General features: G+C 39.7%; 1 protein-coding gene across 2 annotated transcripts in view; it reads right to left on the reverse strand.

The window, feature by feature from the left end:
• Nucleotides 1-611: 611 nt before the first annotated feature.
• anapc5 (anaphase promoting complex subunit 5) overlaps nt 612-17,472 on the reverse strand; it is a 48,348-nt gene continuing 31,487 nt past the window's right edge. Inside the window, exons 16-18 of one of the 2 annotated variants that reach the window (XM_041203348.1) lie at nt 12,979-13,126; nt 6,528-6,690; nt 612-2,641 (exon numbers count right to left, since the gene is read on the reverse strand). In XM_041203348.1, coding sequence (XP_041059282.1) covers nt 2,436-2,641; nt 6,528-6,690; nt 12,979-13,126 — 517 coding nt within the window. In that variant the 3' untranslated portion in view covers nt 612-2,435. The remainder of the gene's footprint in view (nt 2,642-6,527; nt 6,691-12,978; nt 13,127-17,472) is intronic. The other variant, XM_041203349.1, reaches the window with a different exon arrangement.

Raw genomic sequence — 17,472 nt, forward strand, 5'->3', positions numbered from 1 at the left:
ACAATGTCCCAAAAACTTTACACCATGATATATCAGGTGTCCAAACATCTTTATAACATTTTACACTTCTGCCTAACTGAATGGAGATTTATGCAAATAAACCTTGAATCTTACTTTTGTTCACAATTTTCTATTTTGCATACTAGTACCACACTGTTGCAACTGAGTAGACTTAAAAAAAAATCCTTTTCTTTGGTCAGCTTATTACCAGAATATACTATAAATAGGATGAAAAAAGCTGGTGTATTTTACTAACATTACAATATATCCCACATTGCAACAGTGACTATAAATCAGAAGTATTTCATTGGCTGTAAAATGTTTTGAAGAGATAAAAAGCACTATATGAATGCAAATCTTTCTTGCTTTCTAACAGTAAGAATATAAAGAAATGAGGGTAACAAAAGTCAAGTTGGAACACAAGAATAATTTAAAATTATCAATAGGAACAAGAAATCAAGTTAAAATGAGGACATAAACTTCCTATTATTCTATTTGTCTTTCTTCCTCTTGTCCCTTACCTGTCTCAATAATGTTAGAAGCTGGAATTTGCATTTCACAAGTATAAGCTCATTAGCATTAATCTTTTCTAATCATCAACAAAATACAGGTGAGGTAACCAAAGTTCATTTAATTTGATCACAAAACTCAACTGATTCTTTTTGAAAAATAACATTAAGAAACAAACTCTCCATTTCTTACACATGTAAGCAATAATTATTAACTTCTCTGTCAACGAAACACAGGTGAATTAAAAAATGGCTTCAAAATCCAACAGGATTTTAAAAATAAAACTAACATTCACATGAAGGCTCGATCTTAATGTCTGTTCGTGGTCTCTTTTGGCTTTCGCTTTCAGCTTAATGCACTTTCTAAAGTTTATGCAGCACAAAACAAAATTCTGCAACAGATGTGCAATCAGAATACACATTTTTCTCTCATAATAGCAGTTATTGTGCGTCACGTAGCATGACTGCTATAACAATGAAAATACTCCTCAGCGATACTTCTACAAGTACTTACAATGAGTTTTCAATGGAACACCTAATGTATCAAGTTAAATATATAATTTTACTGATTTATTGATAATCTTGTTACACCACATCCTTATAATGGAGTCTATTTATTGTGAATTCTAAAACAGTGAACGTTTATATTTTGAAAGATTGGGGGCTTGGCATGGTGGTGATTCATTAGCACAGTGGGTATGCTACTAGACTAGTAATCCAGAGGCCTGGACTAGTGATTTAGGTGAATTCAGATCCCACAACAGCAGTTGGGGAATTTAAATCCAAGAAATTAATTAAATATGAAATATAAAGCCAGCATCAGTAATGGTGACCATGACACTACCAGATTGTTGTAAAAATCCATCTGGTTTGCTGCTGTCTTTTAGGGAAGGAAATCTACCATTCCCACCCAGTCTGACCAATATGTCACTGCCCTCTAAAATGGGCTAGCAAGCCATTCAAGTTGTAAGTAAGAAGATAGCTCAACACCACTTTCTCAATGGCAATACGGATGGGCAACAAGTGCCAGCTTTGCCAGGACACCACTTACCCCGAATGAATTTTTAAAAAAGTTTTAATACCTCTACCATAACTAAACATATCTCCATTCATTTATCAGTCCTAAACCATTAATGAAGTTGTGCAGTGTACCTTATAAAATCACCATAAACTGGTGCCGCTAGTTGTAACACAATTAATCTTCATTTGTGGACTATTGGAATCCCTTAATTATACTTCATAAAAGTTTACATGTTAATTCTGGTACCAAAAGTCTTGTCAGGTTCACAGTTTTTCTAGAACTGTACACACAGTTTCACATCAGGCTGATAATCTTGAAAGGAAAGTTATGATCTTTACATACATTAAAACAGTAATCCAGTAACAATTTAAAATTCATTTGGACAGTTAACTTATGGTTAAATATAGTGAGGCAATTCTTGGCTAGAATGGAGTTGATTGGGTAATTCCCCTATCAATCACGCCTGGAGACCAGACTGCTAATGTGACTGGGGATTATTTTACACACATAAATTGAATCATTTTGCTAGAGAAATAATCAATTTTATAACCATCTTCCACTCACTACATTTTATTGGAGAAGTGATCTAGCTTTTATCAAGAGACTGCAGTATTTTCGGTCGTGACTTCTGTGTGCTGTAGCTTGTAGAGATTCTAAATAGTCTCTGTTTGCTGCATGTCCTTCCACATGTCCTGCTCAGCTTCCAACTCCTTGGCTGACAATACAACTTATTAGCTAACACAGTGGTGTCAATACTCCATTACTTTATTTCAAAACTTAATTTGATATTCTCTAATTTCAAATTTCAAGAAAATTTTATTTTCTGCTGTACAAAGCTTAGTATTAAGGTTTACTATAAAAGGGTTCCTTCACATTTAAGTTGTTGCATTAAAATGCATCATGTGCTATGAAAGAAGAGGCACTCCATAGGTTGGCAGCTCCTGGTGTAGCTGGCGGAACATCATAGCACATTTATTTCTTTCTTTTGTCTTGCCGAGAGTATTGAAGAGCCTTGCCTGTAAGTAAAGGACTTCTCTGATCCGCTCATTGCAGTCTGCTTTTTCAAAATATACCTTGGCTTCATTCAGATTTTCAACTGCTGATTCAAAAGCTTAAAAAACAAAATTAGATTTTAGAAAGTGTGGCGAGCAACATCGCTGGAAACTCCTATGACCATTATCAATATTTTATAATTATAATTAAAATTATAATCAATTGCTGAAAAAAGAGATGCTGTTGAAGCTCTTCACCTTGCACACAACAGGTCAGTTCACAAGAATACCAATAATAACGGGAACAACATTTTATACTGCATGAGAAGAGTGTGCTGATTAGTTGGCAAGTGGACTCTGACTGGTAGAGGCTTTGCCATGGAGAATGCACCAGGGAACAGTTAACTGCCAAGATTTTGTTTACGTTTAAACCAGGTAGGTTGACTCTGATTGACAATGTTTCGGCCCTGGGGAATAAACCAGTGAATGGCTATTTAACATTTGTTTATTTGAAAAAGATGCAATGCATGGGCATACTCCTTCTGTCAGCAAAGGATAGGGCCCTGTGTGTCAATATATGTAACTTCTAGCACTGCGAGCCCAACTGATAATCTTAAATTGGTTTTCAGTGTAATTCTTAACAAAATCAGAATTGTTTAGCAAGTGTTGTCCAATTGCAGAATGACATCTAACATTGTATGCTATGTTTTGAGTTTTGCAAACGAGGCTGGTTGGGTACGGTCTGTACTTTGCCTGTTGTAAACAGCTGAAGAGACAAACGATTTGATATGATCCCGCCAGTTGTTGAGACATACGGCCTACATTCCTTGAATCACAGCGGCACTTAAATTTATATATCACATGACTCATTTGTGAGATGGCAGAACATCTTCTTGGCTTGACAGCAGCATCCTAATAGTGGAGAATAACACTTGTGTTGCTACTGCACAGTAACAGCGTGAAACGGCTAGCTTCACCTGTTGCTCAGATTTTTGAGACACCTTGCCCTCTTACTGAGTAATATGAGGTAGACTTGGCATTTTTCAGGACCGAAAGTGGCAGCCTTAGTCCCATTCATGAGTTTGTGCAATATACAGGGATCAATGATCTAATCAGGGTAGCCCTAGTTCAGCATCAAACTTGCACAGTGAGCATTTGGCTCAGGCCTTATTTGAGAGGCTGCTGATAAGGCCACTCTTATAGCGTGTGGAACTGTAGAAATCCCAATGTGTATATTGACCAGTGAAGGTAGGCTTGCAGTAGACAATAGTAGAGAACCTACTGGCAGATTTCTCAAACACCATGCTGAGGAAAGCTTATTTGATTGCTTCCTTTCAAAGGTGAATTTGAGCACAGGATGGAGCCCATTAAGATGTGTAAGGAAGTACTTAGATGCAGCTACAGATTCAAATACAGCAAATGTATCATCTATGTAGCAGAAATATGCAAGGGGTCGGGGATTATGTGTCATTCCATTGAAGATGTTTTTCTTGTGGAAACCAACAAAGATATTTGAGAGAGCTGGGCCTGCAGAGAATCCCATGGTAACACCATCTATTTGGCCATACATGGTGCCAATAAAACTGAACCCAACTGCATGAGTGGTTGAGTTCATATGTTCAATTAATACAGATTCAGACATGATGGTGTGTCTAGATCACCATAATATAGTGACATGGTGCAAATGTCCATGGCACCCTTGAGTGGTACATTACTTAATAGGCTAGCAATGTCGAATGAGCACATGGACATGGCATTGCTATTGATATGCAAGTCCTGTATGGTCAATTTCTTGCTGAAATAGGGCTCGTCAAAACCATCCTGTGAGACAATGGCTCTCCTGATCAGATCATCGTTTGCTGTGTATCGCACAAGCTCATGCTCATGAATGGGCCTAAGGCTGCCACTTTTGGTAATGACAAGTACCCAGTCCACCTCAGATTATCCTGGAAGGCTAAGGTGCCTCAAAAATTTGTGCAACAGGTTAAGCTAGCCATTTCATGCTGTTGCTATGCAGTAGCAACACGAGTGTTTTTCTCCATTAACAGGATGCTGCTGTGAAGCCAAAAAGACATCCTCCCTATGTCACAAAGGAATAATCTGGTATATGCATTTGTGATGCTAGTTATGTAGGTTGTACATTCCAACGACTGGCAGATTGTATCAATCAGCATGTGTCTTTGGATTCTCTGAATAGGCAAAGTACAGACCATACCCAACCAGCCCCATGCTTGCAAAACTCAAAACATAGTGCTCAACATTAGATGTGATTTTACAATTGGACAACACTTGCTAAATAATCCTGATTGTGCTAAGAATTACACTGAAAAACAATTTTAAGATTATTAGTCAGGCTCACAATGTGGCTCACATATGCATGCTAGAAACCACATATATTCACACACAGGATCCTGTCCTGTGCAGCCAGATGGAGCATATCCACGCATTGTGCCTTTTTCAACTAAAAATAAAAGCTTGGGGGGGGACAGGCATTCCCTGGTTCATTCCCTTGCAATGCCTTGATCAAGCAGAGTCGACCTGTCCGGTTTGAATTTTAACAAAAAGCTTGCAATTAACTGTTCCCTGGTACATTCTCCGTGACAATGCCTCTACCAATTGGAAACCATTTGCTAAACAATCAGTACTCTCTTCTCATGCAGTATAAATTGTTGTTCCTGTTCCCTTTACTATTAGTATTCTTGTGAACTGTCTTGATTAGTAAAAGATAAAAAGCTTCCACTGCATGTCTTTTTCAGCAATACTCAAGTTCTGTACTACTAAGCAACTATATCAATATATAAATTATGATATGATCTCATTTTAGTAATCCTCACAAATAATTTATTTTAAGTACTAGAAATGGGAAAAATATTGGTTTTAAAATTTTGATTATGTAAAATGGTGTAAATTACAGGGTCTTTGACACAAATATAAAGTATCCGGCTATTCCTTTAAACTAGAAGATCATTGTAAACTCAATTTGTCATTTGGCTTACTATTACTGGATTCTTGAGTGGTACAGGAATAAATTTATGTGGCCAGGTGTTTCACAAAGAGAAATAATGTCACAGCATCTTTTACATACACACAAGAGGACAGATGGGCTTTGGATTAAAGTCTCATTTGAAATATGGCACCTCCAACTATGCAGCATTCCCTTATTATTACAAAGGAGTTTGAGCCAAGATTGTGTGCTCAGGTTTTTGGAGTGGGGCTAGAACCCATCACTTTTTGACACAAAGCAAAATCTTAGAGAAACTCAGTCTGTACATGTACTGCACTGAAAATTCCAGTGTTGCATAAAGGTTCTTCATAACTTCCTTGCTTTTGTACTCTCTGCCTCTAATTATAATGCCCAAGATATGGTATGCCTTTTTAACCACATTCTCCTGCTGCCTTCAACAGGTCTCTCTGTTCCTGCAACTCTTTTATAGTTGTGCCCTTCATTTTGTCTCTCCTTGTTCTTCCTACCAAATACATTACTTCACCCTTCTCAGAAAACTCATGTCACATGTCTGCCCCTTCCACCAGCCTGTACATGTCTTCTTGAAGTCCATCATTATAGTCTTGACTGAAATACCAGGGGTTTCAAAACTATGGAAATTTCGAGAAGTCCAAATTGCAATATTCCAATATTAATGGAAATACAATGTTTATTAGAAACACATTTGACTCGCAGTACACTAGAATGTGAGATAAAACAGCCTATTAGTTGTGTTTTAACTAAGGTGCTATATGATATAAAATAAGCTGTTCCAGCTAATTTTAAAACGGCCTGTCTATTCACCAAGTGCTTGTCTGAGAAATCTCCCATTTTTAAAGTGATAGCCTGAAGAATGTCTCAAAATTTCCTTTCATTACAGGTCTTAATGAGAATAAATATATATGTTAGACCTAACAGATTTGGAGTAAGATGTGAGAAAATGTTTGTTTTGATAGTTTGTAAATGTTACATCAATCCTTGCGGAAGTATACAGCGGACGTCAAAAGATTTCAAGTATTTACCCTCAGCTTTTTCTTGAGTAGGGCAAGAGGCTGCAGAAGCAACTTGACATTTTGCCAACAGCAGCATAGCACGCCCTCGGTCCAAGACTGTTCCATTAGCCAGAATGGGTTCGATAGCCATATGTAACACATGCAAAGCTTGTTCTGGAATTCCAAGCAGCAGCTAGTAGAAGATACAATTTGATTGAGTTTTTCAACTAAAAAAAGTTGTTATAGCTAAAACTGTTAAAATGATCATATCTGGCTTGTACTTCTTGCTTGTCGTACTCACTTCCTGTGTCACAATATATAAATTTACCTTTCATTTCTCCTAATGCTAGGTGAAACAGTAGTTAAGTCTAAGTTCTGTCTCTATTCCTCTCTAAAGCATTCAGATAAATTTAATATTTATACATTTCTTTTCTCCAAGCTTATATGTAATTTATTTTACATTTATTTTCTGCCATGGGTCTCTTTTAGCCTACCTATTCCAGTATCAACTCTGAAAAATATAAAGATCTTAATCCCAAACTAGCTTTCTTGCCACCTATCTAAAACAAGTGACAGATTTTCAGTTTCCAAATGCCATACAAATTTGCTTTCCTTGCTTACTGCTTCCTATTTACTAGCAATGGTCTGAACATACATGAGGAGAACCAGGATAGAAAGTATCTTCACCAGGACATCTACTTATTGGCTACAACCTGCCCGTCCTTATCTTCTTATATCGCCACTGCAAGTCAATCTTGTTTCTTTGGTTCTACTCTGTTCTGATGGGAGGGAGAATATTAAAATGAATCCCTGCTATTTCTTCCCCTTTGAACTTCCCATATACACTTGATCTTGACTCTGTGTAGAGCCATAGGAATATGAATTAACACATTTTTCTAGATCAATATGCACAGGAGTTTGATCAGAAATTGCTACCATATTGGTTGCTGGGTCATGTAGGAGCAGAAGTAGGCCATTCGGCCCATCAAGTCTGCTCCGCCAATTCAATGAGATCATAAAACAAAAACAGAATTACCTGGAAAAACTCAGCAGGTCTGGCAGCATCGGCGGAGAAGAGTTGACGTTTCGAGTCCTCATGACCCTTCGACAGAACTTGAGTTCGAGTCCAAGAAAGAGTTGAAATATAAGCTGGTTTCAAATGAGATCATGGCTGATTTGATAATCCTCAACTCCACTTTCCTGCCCTTGTCCCATAACCCTTGATTCCCTTACTGATTAAAAATCCGTCTATCAGCCTTGAATATATTTAACGATCCAGCCTCTGTGGTAAAGAATTCCACAGATTGACTACCCTCAGAGAAGAAATTCCTCCTCATCTCTGTTTTAAATGGGTGCCCCCTTACTCTGAGATTATGTCCTCTGGTCTTAGACTCTCCCACAAGAAGAAACAGCCTCTCAGCATCTACCCTATCAAGCCCCCTAAGAATCTTATATGTTTCAATAAGGTCGTCCTCTAAATTTCAATGAGTACAGGCCCAAACTACTCAACTTCCCCTCATAAGAAAATCCCTCCATACCTGGGGTCAACCTAATGAACCTTCTCTGGACTGCCTCCAATGCCAGTATATGTTTTCTTAGATAAGGGGACCAAAGCTGTTCACAGTATTCCAGGTGGGGTCTAACTAGTGTCTTGTATAGTTTTAGCAAGACTTGACTATTTTTATACTCCATTCCCTTTAAAATAAAGACCAACATTCCATTTGCATTCCCTATTACATGTTGAACTTGTATGTTAGCTTTTTGGGATTCATGCACAAGTACTCCCAAATCCCTCTGCGCTGCAGCCTTTCTCCATTTAAATAATATTCAGCTCTATTCTTCCTGCCAAAGTGCATAACCTCACATTTTCCCACATTATATTCCATGTCATTTTTTTGCCCACTCACTTAACCTGTCTATATTCCTCTGTAGGTTCCTTGTGTCACCCTCACCACTTGCCCTCCCACCTATTTTTGTATCATCTACAAATCTGGCAATAGTACATTAACTTCCCTCATCTAAGTCATTAATATATATTGTAAATAATTGTGGCTCCAGCACTGATCCCTGTGGCACTCCACTAGTTACAGGTTGCCCTCCTGAAAATGCCCCCCTTATTCCAACTCTCTGTCTTCTATTAGTTAGCCAATCCTCTATCCATGCTAATATGTTACTCCAAAAACCAAGGCTACTTAATAAGTTCCCCCATGTGGGGTACCTTATCGAACGCTTTTTGGAAATCCAAATATATTACATCTACTGGTTCCCCTTTAGCTATCCTGCTAGTTATCTCCTCAAAGAATTCTAATAAATTTGTCAGGCACGATTTCCCCTTCATGAAGCCATGCTGACTCTGCTTGATTAGATTATGTAATTCTAAATGCTCTGCTATTACATCCTTTATAATAGACTTCAACATTTTCCCAATGACAGATGTTAAACTAACTGGCCTATAGTTATCTGTTTTTTTTATCTCCCTCCCTTTTTGAATAAGGGTGTTACATTGGCACTTTTCCAATCCTCTGGGACTTTTCCAGAATCTAAGGACTCTTGGAAGATTACTAGCAGTGCATCCACTACCTCTGTAGCTACTTCCATTAATATCCGAAGATGCAATCCATCAGGTCCAGGCCTTTATCGGCCTTTAGCCTCATTAGTTTCCCAAGTACTTTTTCTCTAGTGATAGTTATTGTATTTACTTCCTCCTCTTCTTTTGCCCTTTGAATATTTAGTATTAAAATGCTATTAGTGTCTTCTACCATGAAGACTGAAGCAAAGTATTTATTCAACTCCTCTGCCATTTCATGGTTTTCCATTATTAATTCCCTAGCCTCATTCTGTAAGGGGCCTATATTCACTTTGGTCACTGTCTTCCCCTATATATATTTAAAGAAGCTTTTACTGTCCATTTTTATTTTACTTGCTAGTTTACCCTCAAATTTATTTGCTCCCTCTATTATTTTTTGGCCATCTTTTGCTGGTTTTTAAAACTTTCCCAATCCTCTGGCTTACCAATAATTGTTGCCACATTGTATGTCTTTTCTTTTAATTTGTTCTATCCTTAACTTCCTTGGTTAACCATGGTTGGTTTATCCCCTTCCTTGAATCCTTCTTCCTCACTGGTATAGATCTTTGTTGTGAGTCATAAACTATTTTCTTAAACGTCTGCCATTGTTTATCAACCATTTTTTCTGCTAAAATCCTTTCCTGGTCCACTCCAGCCAACTCTGCCCTCATTCCTTTGTGATTACCCTTATTTAAGTTTAGCACAGTTGTTTCCAGCCCAAGTTTCTCATTGAATGCTAAATTCTACCATATTCTGATCACTACTTCCTAGGATATCTTTTACTCTGCGATCATTTATTAAACCAGCCTTGGTAATGTACACATTACCGAATCCAAAATAGCCTGATCCCTGATTGGATCTACAACATATTGTTCTAGGAAACTGTCCTGAATACACTATGAATTCTTGCTTGTGCCTACCTCTGCCAATTTGATTTTCCCAATCTACATGAAGATTAAAGTTACCCATGTTTAATGTACTGCTTTTTTTATATGCTCTCATTATCTCCTGATTTATTTTCTGTTTGGGGCCTTATAGACTACTCCCACCAGTGTTATCTTCCCCTTGTTATTTCTTACCTCCACCCATATGGATTCTACAACTTCCGAACCAAGATCCTTTCTTGCTATCGTACTTACTCCATCTTGTACTAACAAAGCTACCTGACCACTCTTTCCTTCTTGACTGTCCTTTTGAAAAGTCACATACCCCTGAATATTTAGCTCCCAGTTTTGATCTCCTTGTAACCATGTTTCTGTAATGGCTATAAGATTATACCCATTAATCTCTATTTCTGCCATTAATTCATTTATTTTGTTCCGAGTACTATGTGCATTTAAGTAAAGAGCCATTAATTTTACCTTTTTACCATTTTCCCCCTTTGACCCTATTTGCTGTGTTTTCTTTTATGTTTGTACGTCCTGTCCTTTCCTGTCACACTCTGGGTATCATTATCCAAATAGCTGCCCTGCAAGGCTACCATAGCCTTTTGCTTTGTAAGCCTGCACATCCCCTTTCCATAACCGCCACCCCCGCACCCCCCCACCCATTTAGTTTAAAGCCCTCTCTATAACCCTAGTTATTCGATTCGTCAGGACACTGGTCCCAGCACGGTTCAATTGAAGCCCGTCCCACTGGAACAGCTCCCTTCTACCCCAGTACTGATGCCAGTGCCCCATGAACTGAAACCCATTCCTCCCACACCAATCTTTGAGCTATGCATTTAACTCAACTTTATTTACCCTATGCCAGTTTGCCCATGTCTCAGGTAGTAATGCCGAGATTATTACATTGGAGATTCTGCTTTTTAATTTAGCTCCTGTTTAAATTCTTTCAGCAGAGCCTCCTTTCTGGTCCTATCAACATCATTGATACCAACGTGGATGCCGACAACTGGATCCTTCCCCCCCAACTCCAAGTTCCTCTCCAGCTCTGAGGAGCTGTCCTTAACCCTGGCACTAGGCAGGGCAACACAGCCTTTGGGACTCACGCTCATGGCTGCAGAGAACAGTATCTATCCCCCTAATTATACTGTCCCCTACCACTACTATGTTCCAATTCCTCCCCCCACTTGAATGGCCTCCTGTACCATGGTGCCATGGTCAGTTCACTCGTGCCCCCTGCAGTCCCCGCTCTCATCCACACAGCTTGCAAGAACCTTGTAAATGTCAGGCAGTTGCAGGGGCTGAGGTTCCTCAAACGCTATCCCCTGGGCCCCCATACCTGCTTCACCTGCAGTCACACCCTCCTTCCTGTCCCTGATCACAGATCAAATTTGAATGACCTAATCTGAGGGGCATGATCGCCTCCTGGAGCAAAGTGTCCAAGTAACATTCTCCCTCCGTGATGGGGTGCAATGTCTGTAGCCTGGACTCCAACTCCTTAACTTAGATCCGTGTTTCCTTGAGCTGCAAACACCTAGTACAGATGTGTTCACTCTGGATCACCTTGATGTCCAGCATTACCCACATGTTGCAGCAGCAACGCCACCAGTCCTGCTATCGCATTTTATTCAAATTATTAATTAATTACTCTAGTACCCCCACTCTTTATACTATATTATAATTATTTTTTATACACACCAGTATTATTCTTATTTTGATTTATAAGAGAAAGAGAAAAAAAGACTCGAGACCTAAAGACTAGAAATACTCCCAATCCTACTCACCAATCATCTGCTCTCCGCGCTCTTTAACGGTCTCTCACTCTTCTTGCACTATCTCACTGTTAAAGGCCACACTCCTCTCACTCTCTCAGTGTTAAAGGTCACACTCCTCTTGCACTCTCTCACTATTAAAGGCTACACTCCTCTCAGTGTTAAGGCCCCGCTGCTTCTCTCATATTCTCTTGCTGTAAATAGCCCCGCTGCTTTTCCCAAGCACTCTGGCTGTAAATGGCCCTCTGGCTGTAAATGGATGTTAAAAGCAGCACCTCAGATGGATAAGATCATAAAATAACTATTGGTTTCATATAAATAAGGTATAGAGGATAGAAATCAAGATGTAAAGGTGAATCTATGGAAAATTTAAGTAACAGCATGGTTGTGCGGTTTGGGCTCCATGCTGCAGGAAGAATGGTGAAGCAATGGAAAGTTTAGAGTACTTATTCATTAGGATGCTGACTAATAGAATAAAATACAAACACAAACTAAGACTTGAAACCTACTGTTATTAGAACAGGGGAGTTTATGGGGTGTTTTGGAGGAGTTTATGAAGTGATGAAGCAGCATAGATCGAAATAGACTGCTTCCAGTGGTTGGCCTAGAACAAAAGATCATTAGCGTAAGATTAAATGCAAGAGACCAAGAAAAGCAAGAAGAAGCTTTAAAGGATAGGGAGGCTGTGAAATGATTGAAACAAAGACAATGTAAACTTTTAAGTATAGGTTAGAAAGATAGTTGAAGGAAAGGAGGCAATAGGAAAATAAAGGGATATGGGAGCACTGTAAGCATATGGGGTTAAAGCTAGCGCTTGTGTAGAAAATAAACACATATGTGTTGCACTTTTTATGTTGGTGCACTCCTCTGGCAATGATGTTTAAATGGCATCTCTTTCTTCCAAATTTAGTCTTGGTTCCCACTACACATTTTAAATCTTTTTTCCCTGTAACTGATTTTAAAGGTGGAAGCTCAGACTGAAGTTCAGTAAGGAAGTTGATATTTAATATCACAGCACTGTATGAGTGGAGCATAGCAACAGCCCATCGGAACGACTGGTATGGCGGTTGGTGCTACTGGGGCTGCTGTCATTAGCACAATTGTTTCAATGGGAGAGAATCAGGAAGGAAGAAATATTCCTTATAGAGGTCTCCTCTACATTTAGACCTAAGCAGGGACATACATTTCTTGTCTCAAACAGGAGTATGTACAGTAAACTTTACAACTGGTCACACGCTAACATTTGTAGCATAGCTCACCTGTGAAAACGCCAAATGTAAGATGGCTTCTGAGGTTAGATACTCTAAGTGATATTCACGGCTCAAAGCCAATGCTTTTAGAAGTAAAGGAACTGCCACTGCATGACATGAGGAACGCCAGAAAAGCTCAGCCTCCAAAATAAGAATTCTAAAAATAAACAGTTATAATTACTTTATAACACATTAATGGAGTTTTATTTTCAACGTGTTTTGAGATCATACAATCATAAGAAATGGGAGAAGTAGGCTATTTAGCCCATCGAGACAGCTCCGCCATTCGATAATATCATGGGTTATCTGATTGTGGCCTTAATTCTACTTTATTGCAGTTCCATTCTTACAAGCCCACATTATTTTGTGAGTTATCCTCTCCCCTACAGTGTAGTTACTGTAAGGGGACCTATAAACTGTTCCCAAGGGTGATTTCTTTCCTTTGCTATTTCTTATCTCCATCCAAACTGGTTCTACATCTTGATCCTCTGAACCAAGATCATTTCTCATTACTGTACCGGTCTCATCCTTTATTAGCAGAGCTCCCCCACTTCTTTTTCCTTTCTTCCTGTCTCTCTGAAATGTCAAATATCCTCAAATATTCAGGTCCTAGCCATGGTCACTTTGCAACCATGTCTCTGTGACAGTTATCATATCATACTCATTTATTTCTATTTGTGCAATCAATTCATCCATTTTGTTACAAACGCTGTGTGCATTCAGATAAAGAGCCTTTACTTCTGTCTTTTTACCATTTTTCCCTATTCTGACCTTATTTGCTGTTGCACTCTTTGGTTTGTACACTCTGTTCATTCCTATCACCGTTTGGTTATCGTAACTCATAGCAGTACCCTGTACTATTGTTTTGTCCTTTCTCTTTAACTTCCCATCTTCCCTCACATCAACCCTCCCCCACAACCATTTAGTTTAAAGCCCTCTCTGCAGCTCTAGTTACACAATGCACCAGGACACTGGTCCCAGCGTAGTTCTGGTGAAGGCCATCCCAACAGTACAGCTCCCTCGTTCCCCAGTATTGGTGCCAGTTCCCCATGAATTGAAACCCATTTTTCCCACACTGATTATTGAGCCACACATTCAACTCTCTGATCTTATTTACTCTTTGCCAATTTGCCTGTGGCTCAGATGGTAAGCTAGAGATTCTTACCTTTGTGGCTCTGCTTTTTAATTTAGCCCCTAGCTGCTTATACTCCCTCAACAAAACATTGTTCTTAATCCTACCTATGTTGTTGGTATCCATGTGGACTATGACAACTGGATCCTTTCCCTCGCATTCGAAGTTCCTCTCCAGGCCTAACCCTGGCAGTAAGCAGGCAACACAGCCTTCAGAACTCATGCTCTGGGCTGCAGACAACAGTATCTATCCTCCTAACTATATTGCCCCTACTACAGCTACATTTCATGTTACTTCCCCCACTTGAATGGCCCCCTGCACCACAGTGCTGTGGTCAGTTTGCTCATCTTCCCTTCAGTTCCTGCTCTTGTCCACATAAGTTGCAAGAACACTGAATGTGTTGGACAATTGCAAGGGCTGAGGCTCCTCCATTGCTACCTTCTGGATCCTCATACTTACCTCCCTTAGTCACACCCCCATCCCTAACCAGGGACCAAATTTGAAAAACCTAGTCTAACAAGTGTGACTATCTCCTAGTACAAAGTGTTCAGGTGACCTTCCTGATGCATTGCAGTGCTCAACTCCAGCTCATCAACTCTGAGCCAAAGTTCCTCAAGCTGCAGACACTTGCCGCATTTGGTTGACACGGATCATGTAAGTGTCCGCCAGCTCCCACATATTATTGCTGCAACACATCACCTGCCCTACTATCTCTATTTTGATTTATTTAACTAATTAAGTCTCAAGTTTAAAAATATTACTCAACAATTATCCATAGTTATGTTGTGGAATTTAACTAGTTACGTTATAAATTTAATGCAGTAATAAAGGGAATCAAAGCTACAATACTCACCAGCCAATCAACTCACGATCTTCCTGTAATGTCACAATTTGATTTTTTAAAAGTGTTTTTTGATGAAGGAGAAGATAATTTCAAGATTTCCTTCCTTTCCAAATAGATCTCAGCTGTGTGACAGGCAACAAGCTTTCAGATTTCTGAAAATGATGCTACAAGTTGGACACTAGGAAGAGCTTTTACATCTAAACTGCAGCCCATTTATTTCACCGCTATCTCCACTTAAAGCACTTGACCTGCACTACATTTGATCACCAAGTTGTGACATCTTTATCTTAAATGTTGCCTTTCTTTCGCTTATGCTATGGGATTGCCCTTTAGTCTTATTTAACTTCTGCTGTCTTTAATATCCTTCAGCATTACTCAACCCAAAAGGTAGGCTAGCAATTTGTTATAGCACTCTATAATTTGATTAATGAGAGAACCTGGCCTTGGCATCTCCCAACAGCAAGATGTAGTACACATTACTGTGACATCAAGTTAGAAAACTTGAGAAATTAGTTGTCTGATTCAGTAACATGCTTTATTCATCCTTCATGGATCCATCCCTTAGGGAGGCAGTTGCATAGTGGTATTGTCACTGGATTAGTGTTCGAGAGATCGAGGGTAATGCTCTGGGGACCTGGATTTGAATCCCACCACGACAAGTGGTGAAATTAGAATTCAATAAAAATCTGGAATTAAAAGTGTGATGAAACCATTGCCGATTGGAAAAACCTAAGTGGTTCACTAATGCCCTTTGGGGAAGGAAATCTGACGTCCTTACCTGGCCTACATGTGACTCCAATGTGGTTGACTCTTAAATGCCCTCTGAATGATGGGTGGGTAATAAATGTTGGCCTAGCCAGCGGTGCCCACATCCCATGAACAATCCCATGGACAAACTCTTACCAACTGATTCTGATTACATTTAGATGATTGTAACTATGGAAAAGTTGTGCTAGAGTAAATTTAAGATTGATTTTGTGGGAACAATGTCCTGGACTGTCTGTGGGATCAGCATTTATTGCCCATCCCTATTTGCCCTTGAGAAGGTGGTGGTGAGCTGCCTTCTTGAACCACTGCAGTTCATGTGGTGTAAGTATGCCCACAGTGCTATTAGGAAGGGAATTCCAGGATTTTGACCCAGCTACAGCGAAGGAACAGCGATATATTTCCAAATCAGGATGGTGAGTGACACAGCATCTCATGGATGCCCAGTCTTGAGTCACTAGATCTGTTCGAAATCTATCCCATTTAGAACTGTGGTAGTGCCACACAACACGACGGAGGATCAATGTGAATTTTGTCTCTAAGATGATGGTAGTCACTCCTACTGATACTGTCATGGACAGATGTGGCAGGCAGGTTGGTGTGGAGTGTTTTTCCCTCTTGTTGGTTCCCTCACCACCTGCCGCAGAGCCAGTCTAGGACTCGGCCAGCTCAATCAGTAGTGGTGCTACCCAGCCACTCTTGGTGATGGACATTGAAGTCTCCCACCCAGAGAACGTTCTGTGCCCTTGCTGCCCTCAGTGCTTCCTCAACATGGAGGAACACTGATTCATCAGCTGAGGAAGGGCGGTACATGGTAATCAGCAGGAGGTTCCTTGCCCATGTTTGACCTGATGCTATGAGACTTCATGGGGTCCCGTGTCGATGTTAAGGAATCCCAGGGCAACTCCCTCCCGACTGTATACCATTGTGCCACCACCTCTGCTGGGTCTGTCCTGCTGATGGATGGTGATGGTGGAATCTGGGACATTATTTATAAGATATGACTCAGTAAGGATGACTATGCCAGGCCATTGCTTTCCCAATTTTGGCACTAGCCCCTAGGGTGCCATTTTTAAGAGTCAATCATATTTCCTTCCTAAAGAACATTAGTGACAATAATCGTCATTGGACTTTTAATTCCAGATTTTTACTGAATTCGAATTGGTGGTGGGATTTGAACCCGGGTCTCCAGGGCATTACCCTGAGTCTCTGGATGTTTAGTCCAGCGACAATACCACTATGCCATCATTTCCCCTAAAGGATAAAGGTTGAATTAGTATAGGAAGTGTAAGGTTTTGTGTGCAGCGCTCATACTGGAATTGTGAAGTGTGAATGTTGGATTGTGAGGTATGATGTCAATAAAGACCTGAGCATACGTAACTGAATTGTGAGGTATGATGTCTCAATAAAGGCTTGATCCTGCATCACTACAACTGGAGTGTGTATGTTCCGGTGTTTAAAGAAACTAAATGTATTAGAATAAGAAAGCGGTCCAACAGGTATCAGGAAACTCTTTTTGACACAAACTGATGAGCACATGGAATGGACTTCCAGGTAGAGTAATCAATGCAAAAAATGCTAGAATCTTTTTGGGAACAAATTAAAGCCTACAATGGTGAAGGAGTGGGGGGACATAAAGGGTCTTTCTGGATGGGAGAACCAAAATGGGACAAATGGACATCCTCAACAATAATTATCTATGATTTTTCAGAGATATCTATAGCAAAGTCCTGATCAATTTTATCCACACAAATAGTCCACT

The sequence above is a fragment of the Carcharodon carcharias genome, chromosome 13 (assembly GCF_017639515.1).
Source record: "Carcharodon carcharias isolate sCarCar2 chromosome 13, sCarCar2.pri, whole genome shotgun sequence".
In the NCBI taxonomy this organism is placed as follows: Eukaryota; Metazoa; Chordata; class Chondrichthyes; order Lamniformes; family Lamnidae; genus Carcharodon; species Carcharodon carcharias.